At 29.7% G+C, this 12,422-nt stretch overlaps 2 protein-coding genes across 4 annotated transcripts; both read right to left on the bottom strand.

Moving 5' to 3' along the window:
* Positions 1 to 453: 453 nt before the first annotated feature.
* LOC149056762 (uncharacterized) lies at positions 454 to 8,381 on the bottom strand. Of its 3 annotated transcripts, none has more exons than XM_089223848.1 (9): positions 6,987 to 8,381; positions 2,857 to 3,100; positions 2,573 to 2,776; positions 2,349 to 2,468; positions 2,052 to 2,171; positions 1,940 to 1,999; positions 1,033 to 1,265; positions 787 to 964; positions 454 to 711 (listed from the first exon to the last, which is right to left on the bottom strand). In XM_089223848.1, exons 2-9 carry the CDS (start codon positions 3,092 to 3,094, stop codon positions 569 to 571), a joined length of 1,296 nt encoding a protein of 431 aa, XP_089079974.1. In that variant the 5' UTR covers positions 3,095 to 3,100; positions 6,987 to 8,381; the 3' UTR covers positions 454 to 568. The 3 variants fall into 3 exon arrangements, with proteins under 3 accessions (XP_089079974.1, XP_089079976.1, XP_089079975.1); XM_089223850.1 differs by having other exon boundaries at positions 1,940 to 1,993; XM_089223849.1 differs by lacking the exon at positions 6,987 to 8,381 and having other exon boundaries at positions 2,857 to 3,108.
* LOC149056763 (uncharacterized) lies at positions 3,293 to 6,973 on the bottom strand. Its single transcript, XM_089223847.1, has one exon. The coding sequence runs from the start codon at positions 5,404 to 5,406 to the stop codon at positions 3,298 to 3,300; it is 2,109 nt and encodes a 702-aa protein (XP_089079973.1). The 5' UTR covers positions 5,407 to 6,973; the 3' UTR covers positions 3,293 to 3,297.
* Positions 8,382 to 12,422: the final 4,041 nt, after the last annotated feature.

Here is a 12,422-nt window from a genome sequence, read left to right as displayed (position 1 = left end):
GCACAGCACTTACGCGGAACACAGGTTAAGAAACACTGGGCTATACAATATACTCTCCCCAATCGGAAATCGACAACGGGCGCAACATTGCGCCACTACTGACTTATACTGGCACATTACTGGCAGTCAGTGTCGGCCCAGTACTGGTGTATGTCTGGGATGATAACACCGTTCAGTACTGGTATATCAGTAATGGGCCAGTACTTATGGTCGATACTGTCTTTTAGTACTGCTATAGTACTGTATTTTAGTACTGCTATAGTAATGATTTACAATAAGGGCTCAGTGCTGGTGTATGTCTGGGTTGATAACACAGTTCTGTACTGGTAATCAGAAATGGCCCAGTACTTATGGTCGATACTGTCTTTCAGTACTGCTATAGTAGCCAGTAGGTAGTAGGTACTGATTTATATTTACTTATTCTTCTTTATATAATATAAACAACACAAGAAATTATTGACTTATTATTACTGTTTTTATTATTAACAAAATATAACAAATGGTTAATGTATTACATATATATATTAGTTTTGTACCTTACAAAAGAAAAAAAATCTACATTCAATTATTAAATAGTTTCACTCATTTTAATTTTTTTATACAATCTTTCTTTCTTCCCGCCTTCCCTATCCTTTGCACCTGAAAACCAGCGACTCAATTGGCTAGCAATTTCTTTATGTTTTAGATCCGTACATTTTGAAGTAAGTGCTTCTAAAATAAAAATTATATTGTACTTTAAAATAATCTTACTATCTTAGATTGGTTTATAATGAGGTGATCGTATACCTAGCAAGTGTTTATATGTTTCTGTTGTAGAGAAATTTAACTTCTTTATTCCGTTTGTTTCTCTTCCAAAACCACTATACATAACTTGAACACTTTTTGACATGATTTGTGGGATCACAACTGTCATATTGTCAGATAATTTCACAGAATATTTGATGTTAATCGCCATGAAACATTTCTAAAAAATAAATATTTAACAGAAATTAAATGACATATTATTAAACTGGATAATTTCAGAAACCTTACTATTTTTTTTATCAACTCAATGTCAGTTTTCAATTGCTTCTCAAAATCTAAAAATGATTCCAAATCTAATGCGGGAAGACCAACTATATTTTCTTCTTGCATAATTTTTTCTATTAAATTTGTGTTACTATTTGTGGCAATTAATGTTCTTGTAACTTTTGCTTCCTCTCTTATTGAATATAGGATACTTCTTTTGGCAGATTCCAAATTTGCTTGTGTTACAGATTCTGAAGCTGTAGTAGTTAAAAAAATATATACATTTAGTAAAACTTGGTAGTGATAAGTAGTAGGTATATAAATCATTCATTTAAAACATTTAATTAAATATCAAAATGGAAATCCTAGTTAATTTATTTTTTTCATTCATTGTAGTATGTTTTAATAAAGAGACCAGAGACCTTAATGCAACATTTAATTATTGTCTAAAATATGTTATATTTTTTCAATTTTATCTAATTATCTAACCTCCCAAGGGCTATTTTCTATAACAAGAGCACTCACGATTTGTAAAATTTTACAACAGTTCAAATAATAGTAATAATAATAATAGTACATCTATTAAATATTAATATATTAACTGTATCACATATCTTAATAATTTATGGACTGTACTAAATAAAACTTATTGAATTTACAAATTAAAATTTTAATTGGAAATCATTTTTTAATTCTAGAAAATTCAATACATTTTTTCAGATAAGAGAATAAAATAAATTATAAGAAATAAATAAAGTATTTTTTTTTCCTATTGGTATCCTGATAATGATTCTAAGTTATAACTAGTCAATAGTTTTTGTTATTAAAATTTGATGTTATATAAATAAAAGACTTATTATTTTTATACACATATTTCAACAAATAAATTCAATTTCATAATCATAGGTATTTAAATTTTAATAAAATATACCTGCTGCACCGCATGTTGGACAATATTTACTTTGGATATTATGTATTTTTTTGCCTGTAACTGAAAATTATAATTAATAAACTACTAACTTAATTTTTATTGTTTCTTTTACCTATTGTATTGCTTGTTGTTGGCTGGACTATATAATGCTCTGGTTGTCTAATTTTACTTTTTTTTTGGATGTCGTGTTTTGCTACTTTTTTTGGTGGTATAATGCTTGTTTGACATTTCTCTGAAAACCATAATTAATGTGTAATGTGTTACAATTATTCATTAATGTATAAATTTTAATAGAATTTTTTTAATAATGTTCAAATGTGAGTAATATGAACTTTGATACAAAACTATTAACTAAATGAATTTAATTGGTAATTTTAAAACAGTAGTTTTGTTAAAACACTGAATTTACTTTTAGGTTTTTTGAAAAATCTTTTTTCATTTGAGTATGAAGACGATGATGAATTACAGTCATCAGAATTGGAGAGTTCTTCGGAATTATATACTTCTGACTGTGAACTATTGTTGTAATCTGTTTTAAAGATTATATTGCTTATTTTATTATTATTATGTATATGGGTATATTAATACATTTTAAATTATATTATTAAACCTATATTAATTCAAATTAATTACCTTTGTCAAAACTTTCAGGCATAAAATTAATTTTGCTCCCACCAAACTCAGAAATATCATTCAAGCAGGCTTTTAGATCATTTTTATTAAATTGTTGAGGACCTTCTTCTTCTTCCGAGCTGTTGACAAGTTCTTCAACACTACTCTGAATTACAGTGTCAGAAAATGCTTTTTCCATCCTTCTAAGTCCTTGTTCATAACTGTCTAAAACATACATTTTTAATTAACTTTATATTTCTAAATATATTTAGATATAAATCTTTAAATCTTAAATAGTTACTTACAAGCTTCCTTAACTACGGTAATTTTAAAGTCATTCCATGACGGGTCACATATCATTGATTTTTTGCACATCTTGTTTATTTTATGATATTCATTTTTTTTTGGATATTTACAGTAAATTTGTCCGTCTTTATCATGAGTCCATGAAATAGGTACAATATCAATAATGTCTTTTCCTTGTTTATTTTTCTCATCAAATTTAATGACAAGATGGGTAATGATATTTTGATAATTTGCCATAGCACCCTATAACAGATATTGGAATAGAATTTTTTCACTTATACTATCTTATATTGCATTTATTTATACTTATACAAATGTTGAAATGAAAAGATTTATTTATTATTACAAATTAATTAATAGTAAAAAAAAAAAAAAAAAAAATAGAATAAAAATGTCTGACATATTAGTAGTATTACATAAATTAGTAAACTATATGATAACTATAAATCATGGAGAAATGTGACTGTAAATGTTTCACTTTCATTTTCAAATAAAACACATTTTTTGTCAATATTTTCCAAAGAGAAGATTGTCTCCTTCGTAGACAATTGTCCTAGTTTCTCAATTCCAATTTGTGATGATTCACAGGGGAACATGAAAACATCATTGGCTTTTTTGAATGTAAAACCATAAAAATAAATATTTTGTTCCTCTTTTCTGATATTTGAAATAGATAGAATTTCACCAGAATCTAATTTTACAATATTATTAGGTCTTGATGAACTTAATTCAACTCCATACAAAATTACACTTTTCAAATTGATTTCATGATCATGAGAATGACTAGGGTTAATTATAAGGGACTGTTTTCTATGTATAGTATTCTTTTTTATAGTTTCCAGGTTTTGTTTTTGTTCGGATACTCTTCTAACTAATTGAGATAGAGAATTATTTCTTCCTTTGATTAGTCTTTTAATTTTACCCAAATAGTTTTCAAAAGGAAATGCCGAAATTGAGGATAGATTTGTCTTGGAGTGTTTTACGTCATCTGCCAAATGAATTAAATTATGATTATTCATGATTTGAGAGTCTAAACCATAAAACGAAGGAAGAAGCTTAAAAAATTTTCTTAATAACTCTCTTGCATAGTTGGCATGAATAATACATAATTTAGTGTCATTTAGAACTCGACATGCAATTACCAAGAGTAAAAAATGTTGGTACATTTTTTTTGGCAGAATGTCATACAGAACCAGTGACCCACAGTAGTGTAAAAAAAAACGATACTGTGTAGCTTTCCAGTGTTTCCATTCATTTAAATCATACTTTTTTCTTTGAAATTCTTTTGGTACAAATCTTGTGAATACCTTTAAATTTGAATTTAAACGTTGTATATTACTCGGAGAAAGCTTGCACCTACGATTAACCTTTTTTGTAGTGCCAAGCCATTGTTGCAATAACCATTTCATTATACCTAAGTACAACAAATGCATTGAATCTAAGTAGACTGATTTTATGGGATCAAAGTCTGGAATGTCTAGCAATATTGATTTAAAGTCCAAATGATGCTCTTTTTGACGCTGACTTCTAAAAGACCTTTTGGTGCGAAGTCTAGAATTCATGCAAGGATATACTCTTTTTTTGTTATTTGTTATTCCTCTCGTTTCACACCGCTCACATGCATAATACCCTCCATGGCCTTTACACTGTTTTATAAATGATCTTGCTGGTGTGTCACAAGAAAATCCAACGATTTCTATTCTAAACATTTTTTGATCAATCATTAATCCATTATGCACTAATGTTTTTATTTCTTTAATAAAATCTGTTAAAAAATCATTCACATTTTGGGGTTTAGAATCACCACTGTATACAGCAATAATAAATGGTTTTGTTTCATACTGTTCATGAAGTACAAGTCCTAATATTGGCCAAAATTGTTGATTTGAGCTGTTATATAATGGTAAGCCATCAATATTAAACAATAATCGAATACTGTTTTCAGTATATGTGTCAGTAACCATTGTTTTCAATCCTTCTTCAACACCAAAATATGCATAAGATCCATTTGTGTTTTTCAAGCTTTTCATTATTTTAATACTGATATATGATTTAGTTTTTAGTAACCCAGCTGCAGACTTTGGTAAATTATTATAACAATTTTCAGTCCGTAAAATCTTAAGCAAATCTTCAATCAACTCAACTGTCATATTACTTCTATGTCTTACAGCCCAGTTTTGTAGTTTTTCACGGAAAGTAGGTATTGTAGAAGTTAAATTTGGATAATTATCTGGAGAGCTGCAATTAGGTGATCTATTTAAGAAGTCCAAAGATGAATTTGAGCTGCAATTAGGTGATCTATTTGAAAAGTTAAAAGATGAATCTGACAAGTAATCCAAACGACTATCAAAATCATCATTACTGGAATTTGAAGGCTGAGGGTCATTTATCGAATTGCAAATTATGTCAACTTCCATTGACACATCAGCAGCTATTGATAAGTTTGAATTTAATTGATTTTGTTCAACCTCTGATAAATCATTATTTGATTGTTGAGCCAACTGTTTTAGCTGGCGGTGTTTTTTAAGTCGATTATATGCAGAACACATTTTTGATTTCAGTTCTTACACTAAATAATTGGGCAAGTTATTAACAAATAAGTAAATAGGACATTTTTGATTTTGCTAGGTACCTACTAAATATTAGGTATATATATATATATCATTAGGTAATACTTTAGATGTTATCAATTAAAATTGATGTAACAGTGATCAGTAATAAATAATAATATTTTATCAATTTATTTAAAGAAGGCAAAGAACGCAGTAGTTTGATAAAATAAATAAATAGGTATATATGTATATTAAATAATAAAAATAATAATAGCAACAGTTTATGGCTACTCGATCACCCATTAATTAGTTTATACCAATTTTTTTCAAAAAGTATTGCTAAAAATGTTTTGGATATACCTATATTTTTAAATAAATAATCAAAAATATACCCACTACAGGGTTGCTACTCATTTTTTTCTTAAACAAGTTAGAATAATGAGTATTATTTTAATTTAGATGAATTTTTTTAATCAAAAATATAAAAAAATACAATAGTTTTTTATATTTTCATTTTTTACAGTTTATTATTAAATTATATAAATTTACAAGTTATAACATAATACCTAATAGTCCTAACAATTTTTTATAATACTCACAATAACTTATAGTTACAACAGTAGGTAGTAAATAAATATAATTTAACCAATAAATATAATAATTAGATTAAGACTGATTAACACTATATTAGTGTATTCTACATCATCTGCTATATGAACCAAAATTATGGCTGTTCATAATTTGTGAGTCAGATCCATAAAATGAAGGAAAGAGTTCAAAAAAAATTTTCAGTAAATCCCTCGCATAATTTATATAGTCAACACATAATTCAGAATCATTTAAAATTCTACATGCAACTACCAACAGTATTTTTTATAAAATTAAATAATAAACAATTTTCACAACTTTTTATTTAATACAGATTTAATAGAATGCTGGTCTGTTACTTTTTTCCCTGTTATATTACTGACCTATAAAGGTACATACTTCAATAATATAGGTATATTATATATTTATAAGTTATCCAGACATATAATGTTTAAGTTGTGTATTTATTATCTAAATTAATTCAATTTTGAAAGACTATAGATACTACCTACATATACCTACTATATCTAGGTACCTACATTTACATTTACAAGTTGTACTAATGTTAGATTTAAACTAACAAATTAATATACAAGCAAGCTTTAAGTTAAATTAAGGAGGAGACCAACTACAATAATTATTAATTTGTATAATTGTGCATACTCACATAAATACATTTTTAAATTTTAATAATCATAAGAGAGTAATAATGATAAATAAATGAAAATTTAGTATACTGGACCGACACTATTTAGAATTACAATTATTAATATTTACAATTAATACAGTTCGATTATATTGAATTAACAATACAACATTTAATACATACTTATTTGTTTATATTATTATGAAACCTATTATTTTTACATTGTTCTATTAGTTCTGATTTATGAACAGTGAGTTTTAGTACGAAGTTACAATTTATAATATCCATAAAAATAATGAGCAATATATTAATTTAAAAAGTAGTTAGGTAGGTAGGTACTTACCGAAAATGCACCTGAACAACTTTACTGTTGAACTTTAATGATGTACCATGTGTCCATGTACGTCGTTAGTAGGCAGATTGATTTAAATTCACACTTTTACAGAAATACGGTAGAATTTTCACAAGAATAGCAAATTTAAAAAAAATGGTAACTGCAGTACAAGCGTAGTCTGTACGTATGTGTGTAATGTGTATCGTCATTAACGTGTAAGTCGTGTGAGTGTGTGAGTGTACGACCGTTTCGCCGTGATCGAACGATAATACATGGGCAGTGCGGCGTTCGGCGGAGGCATAGAGTGGTTATATGGTTTTCCCCAAAAATCGGCTGATTAACAACAACAAATTTCTATATTTATAACAGAAAACATAATAATATACTAAACAATTTAATATTATATTGTATATTATTAGTATATATATAATATTATTAACACGCGTTGACTGTGGCACAAGTTGAACGTTGACCGTCCGGTGTGGCACATTTGACTGTCCAAGAAAAACGACATATTTCGAATAATTTATAATAGTTAAATAATATAATAAGTAGGTATTTGAATATAGATAGTAATATCATAATTTGACATAAATTTGTTCGATTCCATGGCTAATAATATATTCATACATTTAAATAAAACAATTAATGAAGTACAAATCGCTTTTAAGTATTAACCTAGTTAATTATTGATATAATTGTAATACCATACAAGTTTACGACACACATTTGATACACTGACACAAAGACTATGCAAAACATAAAACACTGTTTTAAAAACAATTAAATAAAAGCACAAAGTACCTGGGGTAGATCGTATATAAAACTATAAAATAAGTATTGTATTAGACTCTAGAACAAGCCTTAAGTTAACTAGGAACAGTGATTGGATTTTGCTGGCATATCGATTGGGTCCCGTGATATGCGATAACATTGGCACAGCTACGGCAAACACTGGCTGTCCCTTGCTTGAAATTAAAATAAAGTCCGTAAAATGCCAGTACTCTACCAACGTTGGCACATCTACGAGGAACAGTGGCTAGCCTTTGCTATAGCATATCAACTGATGCCCGTAATATGCCCGTATTACGCCAACGTTGGCACAACTACGGCTAACACTGGCTGACCCTTGCTTTAAATTAAAACAAAATCCGTGAAATGCCAGTACTCCACCAACATTGGCACATCTACGAAAAACCCTAGCTGATCTTTACTAGCATATTGATAGTGGCCCGTAATTTGCCAGTACTAGATCGCCACTAAGCTACCAGTGCTGGTTTTCCAGTACTGGTGTAGTACTGGATAAAATAATGGTCAGTACTGTACCCGTAAGGGCCAGCCATCTGTTGGCTGCCAGTACAGTCGCAGTACTGCGCCTTTTGTGAGTGTTGGCGTAACACATAATTTTCCGATTGGGTCGTACTATCATTTATGTCTATCACATCTAATTATTTATTACCTGAATTTATTTATGATTTCATTTTTAAAACAATAAGTGTTTTTCATATTAATAAAATAATATACAGCTTTTTTTATATATAAAGTAGCAATAAATGACTGATAGAAAATATATTTAAATTTTTAAAATAATACAAAATGTTTTTTATTATTTGCCTGGCATGAAATAGGCATTTAACTAAATAATGTCCAGGCGGATAGTGAAATTGCATAAACATTAAATTCTTTGACTATATGCCTAGGCGTTTAATAAAATGCCTGATTTTGACTATATGCCTACGATAGATATATTATGTTGTTATGATATATATCGTGCCAAGACTATACTGCAGACGGTCAGAACACTTCAAATAGCGTTTCTTGCAGGGCAGCGGATTGAAGTAACTATACATGGCCGACGAGCAGTTCATAAATCGTATAGATAGATATATTGTGTGTTTATGTAAGATTGTATAAACTGTATTGTGTCTATTGTTTATATTATATGTTGACAAAAAAGGGGATAGTCGGTATATAGGAGCACAGCATAGGGGTGTTCAGAAGGGTTGAGGTCCACTAGAAAAAATGTTTAGCCCCGCCAAACATCTGATCAGATCAGTGGCGTACCCAGGACTTTCGAATGAGGGGGGGGGGGGCTCAATCTATATCGGTATTCGGTACCATAATAAACGTAACGTTTATGTTTTGCTTATACTAGGTCATAGTTACTAAAGATAATACCGTTTTTTCAGAAATATGGTTTGTACTTTGTCTTTTATGATATAAAATGTATTTCAAAACACGGCCAACGGTGGGGGGGGGGGGGTGAAGCCCCCTAACCCCCCCCCCCCCACACTCTGGGTACGCCACTGGATCAAATAATACTTTTTGTGACACATTTATATCTATTAATATACGTATTATCATGAAATAGATAGTTCTCGAGTTTTAGATTCTAAGCGAAGCGATGCGAATGCGTATTGATTTTATAATGATGTTTTTTTTATTTTTTTATTTTTGTTTTTTTGTACACGAGTATAGTTGAATTAAAGCTTCGATTTTGAACTTCAGTTTCTTTTCCGGCGGGAAAGTGAATCAAGTTGGTACATTCGGGAAGTCAAAATCAAAAATTTTTGGTGGTTTTCAAAAGCGCCGGGAAAAACAAAAAAAAATCATTAAGGAAAAACCAAAATTTTTATAACGATTTCGGTGTTCGACAAAATCAATTTTGATTTTGGTGTATTACTCTAAAACAAGTTATCGTAGATTCATTCATTTTTCACCGAACTAGGTTTATATTATTTGCACTTTCTATGCACCGTAAAAAATTTTCAAAATGTTTTGACTCATGTTGAGCAATATTTATGAACATATGACAATGTCGACTATTATTAGTTATTTTAAAATTAACACCGTTAAAAAAATGTTCGCTTGGTCAAAAAACTTGAAAATTTAATACAAGTAGAATCCTTGCTAGTTGAAGGCGTAAATTTACAATTTTAATTTTGCAATGGTGTGCGAGACATGATATTATACTTTCATATAATATTATTACCTAGTCTGCAGAGCTTGGATTTTCTAGCAAATGCACATTAGACGTTCTTATACAACTGACCTATATTTTTCGATTGAAAATGTCGACGTTTCATAAACTATATAGGTATGGTTTTTTTTTTGCAGTTTTTTGCATATGCATGAGTAAAAATGAATACAAAACGCATTTATTATAAATGGTAAATGAAATTTGTTTTTAATGTAGCTCTGATTTCCAAAATTATTTTTATTATTATTATTTTAATTTTTTATATTAATTAAAATGTCACGTACCTAGTTTCAAATTTTCAAAACATCCAGGATATTCTGGAATCAAAAAAAAAATTTAAAAAAAAAACGTGGAATTTAAAGCGGAAAAATAATCGACGATATGCAATGAAGCAGCCGTAAGATACGATGAAGACGTTTCTTGTTTTAAATATGCATCATATCTTCATTACATTTTAGTGATGCTTGCCAAGTAGGTATATAAAGATGTTTCTATAAGTAAAAATTTGTAAGTGGCTGCAATTATATCTTTTCGCATAATTTTTATACGCATAATATTAAATATAATATGTACACCATATACATATATATATATATATATATATATATATATATATATTGTGCTCAACAATAATTTTTTCATCGAAATCCTCAATTACCTTATTACTGCGGTCTTTTTGTATTTTGAACTGTCGTTTTTGATCGTCATCGTTATTCCGTCTCTCTCTCGACTTTTGGACCAGGTTACGGGCAGTGCCGCTTTTACAAACAAAAATTATCTATATGGTCGCTTTAATCGTAACTATTTATATTATTGTCGTTACATGTTTAGTATATAATATTATGTTACCCACTTATAGGTACACCTATATACCTATACGTTGTCCAGGCGTAGGTTTATACCTAACGTTACGTATATTATATTTTAAAAACGAGCTGCAGGTGCAGAACTCATGTACGTTCATCTCGCATGCTGCTGTGTCCGCAACGTATAAATTGTGATAATTTCCGAAAACGCGATCGGATCGAACGTTCCGCTTTGTCGTGTCGAAAATAAAACACGAATAGCATTATTATTTATACAAAGGTAATAATAATAATAATATTATTATATAATAATAATTATTATGCGCGTATTTAAAATGCAGCATCGTCGATAGCACCGGCCAGCCGCCAATGATTTCCGGTCGGATCGATAACCGCCGCCGTCTAATAGCCGAGATCGGATCGACGAGATACGCCGCAAAACACGGAAAATAATAATATCGATAAAATGTTATCATTATTATTAGTTTTTTTCACACACACACACACACACATATATATAATATTATGCGACAGAACATAGTAATATATTAATTGGTTTGTCGGCGGTGGCGGGTATGAGCGGTTTTACGTGCGGATGTTTGTACGCTGCTGCTGCATAATAATATACATGTAAGTACCTTATTATAACGATGGTTAGGTTTTATGTTAATGGCGCGGACACGCGAAGACGACCATCGATTATCAACAATTATTAATATGTTATGTAGATATCGATAATAAGAGTAAAAAAAAAAAAAAAAAAAGCGAGTTTTGGAGAAAAAAAGTTCACCACTTACGCTATCGATATTTTATGTTCAATGCGCTCGCGATCGTCAATCGTGATAATACGGTACAATAGGTAATCGTCGACCAGAGGAAAATATTATTACCATGTAATGATTATATTTGTTTTCCCATTTCTGGACATTAATAATTTTATTATTTTTGTATATTACAACACGCTGCATGTATACTGGTACTATACGCCTAAATGATAATAATATGCAATCCACCTAAGTAGATGCACTAATCGTTTATCGTGTACAGAAAAAGAAAAAAAACTCCTCGGCCGCCGTCGTGTGCCAAGGATGTACATAAAGTGTGTACGCGATAGTCACCGTGCGTGATATATATATATATATATACTGCAGTGCAGGTTTTGTGTAATAGTCAAGAGCTGTGATCTGTCCAGATAAAACTACACCGGTGCAGGGCGTTTACGCGGCGGTGCATATTAAACGCCTTCGACGGTGATGATGATGAAGACGACAGTCTTGTACAGTAGTATGTACATATATAATATATTATAATAGTGTAATCGGGTCGTCTACAATTCGCGTTACGAAACTCACATTGGGGGGGGGGGGGGCCTTCGTCGATCCGTTTTTTTTTTTTTTTTTTTTTAAGTACACTATACCTATTGTACGCGGAATATATTACCACCTGTGAATTCAAATCACTCCGTGTGCATAAACTGTTTCATAATAATTTATTATGCACCTTGAAAATTCGATGAAATCCCTATACATACTATTATTATATAATATATTATCTGAAATAATTTTCCACTGTTCGAAAGTGCGGCCTTTTTCGAATTAAAGTCATGCCTACAATATACGTCATGTATGAAATTATGCGTAGGTATGGAGGATACTTCAC

This window comes from Diuraphis noxia, unplaced genomic scaffold (genome assembly GCF_037042655.1).
Source record: "Diuraphis noxia isolate RWA-SAM2 unplaced genomic scaffold, SU_Dnox_SAM2 contig0003, whole genome shotgun sequence".
In the NCBI taxonomy this organism is placed as follows: domain Eukaryota; kingdom Metazoa; phylum Arthropoda; class Insecta; order Hemiptera; family Aphididae; genus Diuraphis; species Diuraphis noxia.
The sequence above is the reverse complement of the archived record's forward strand: the minus strand, read 5'-3'. Positions and strand labels throughout refer to the sequence as shown.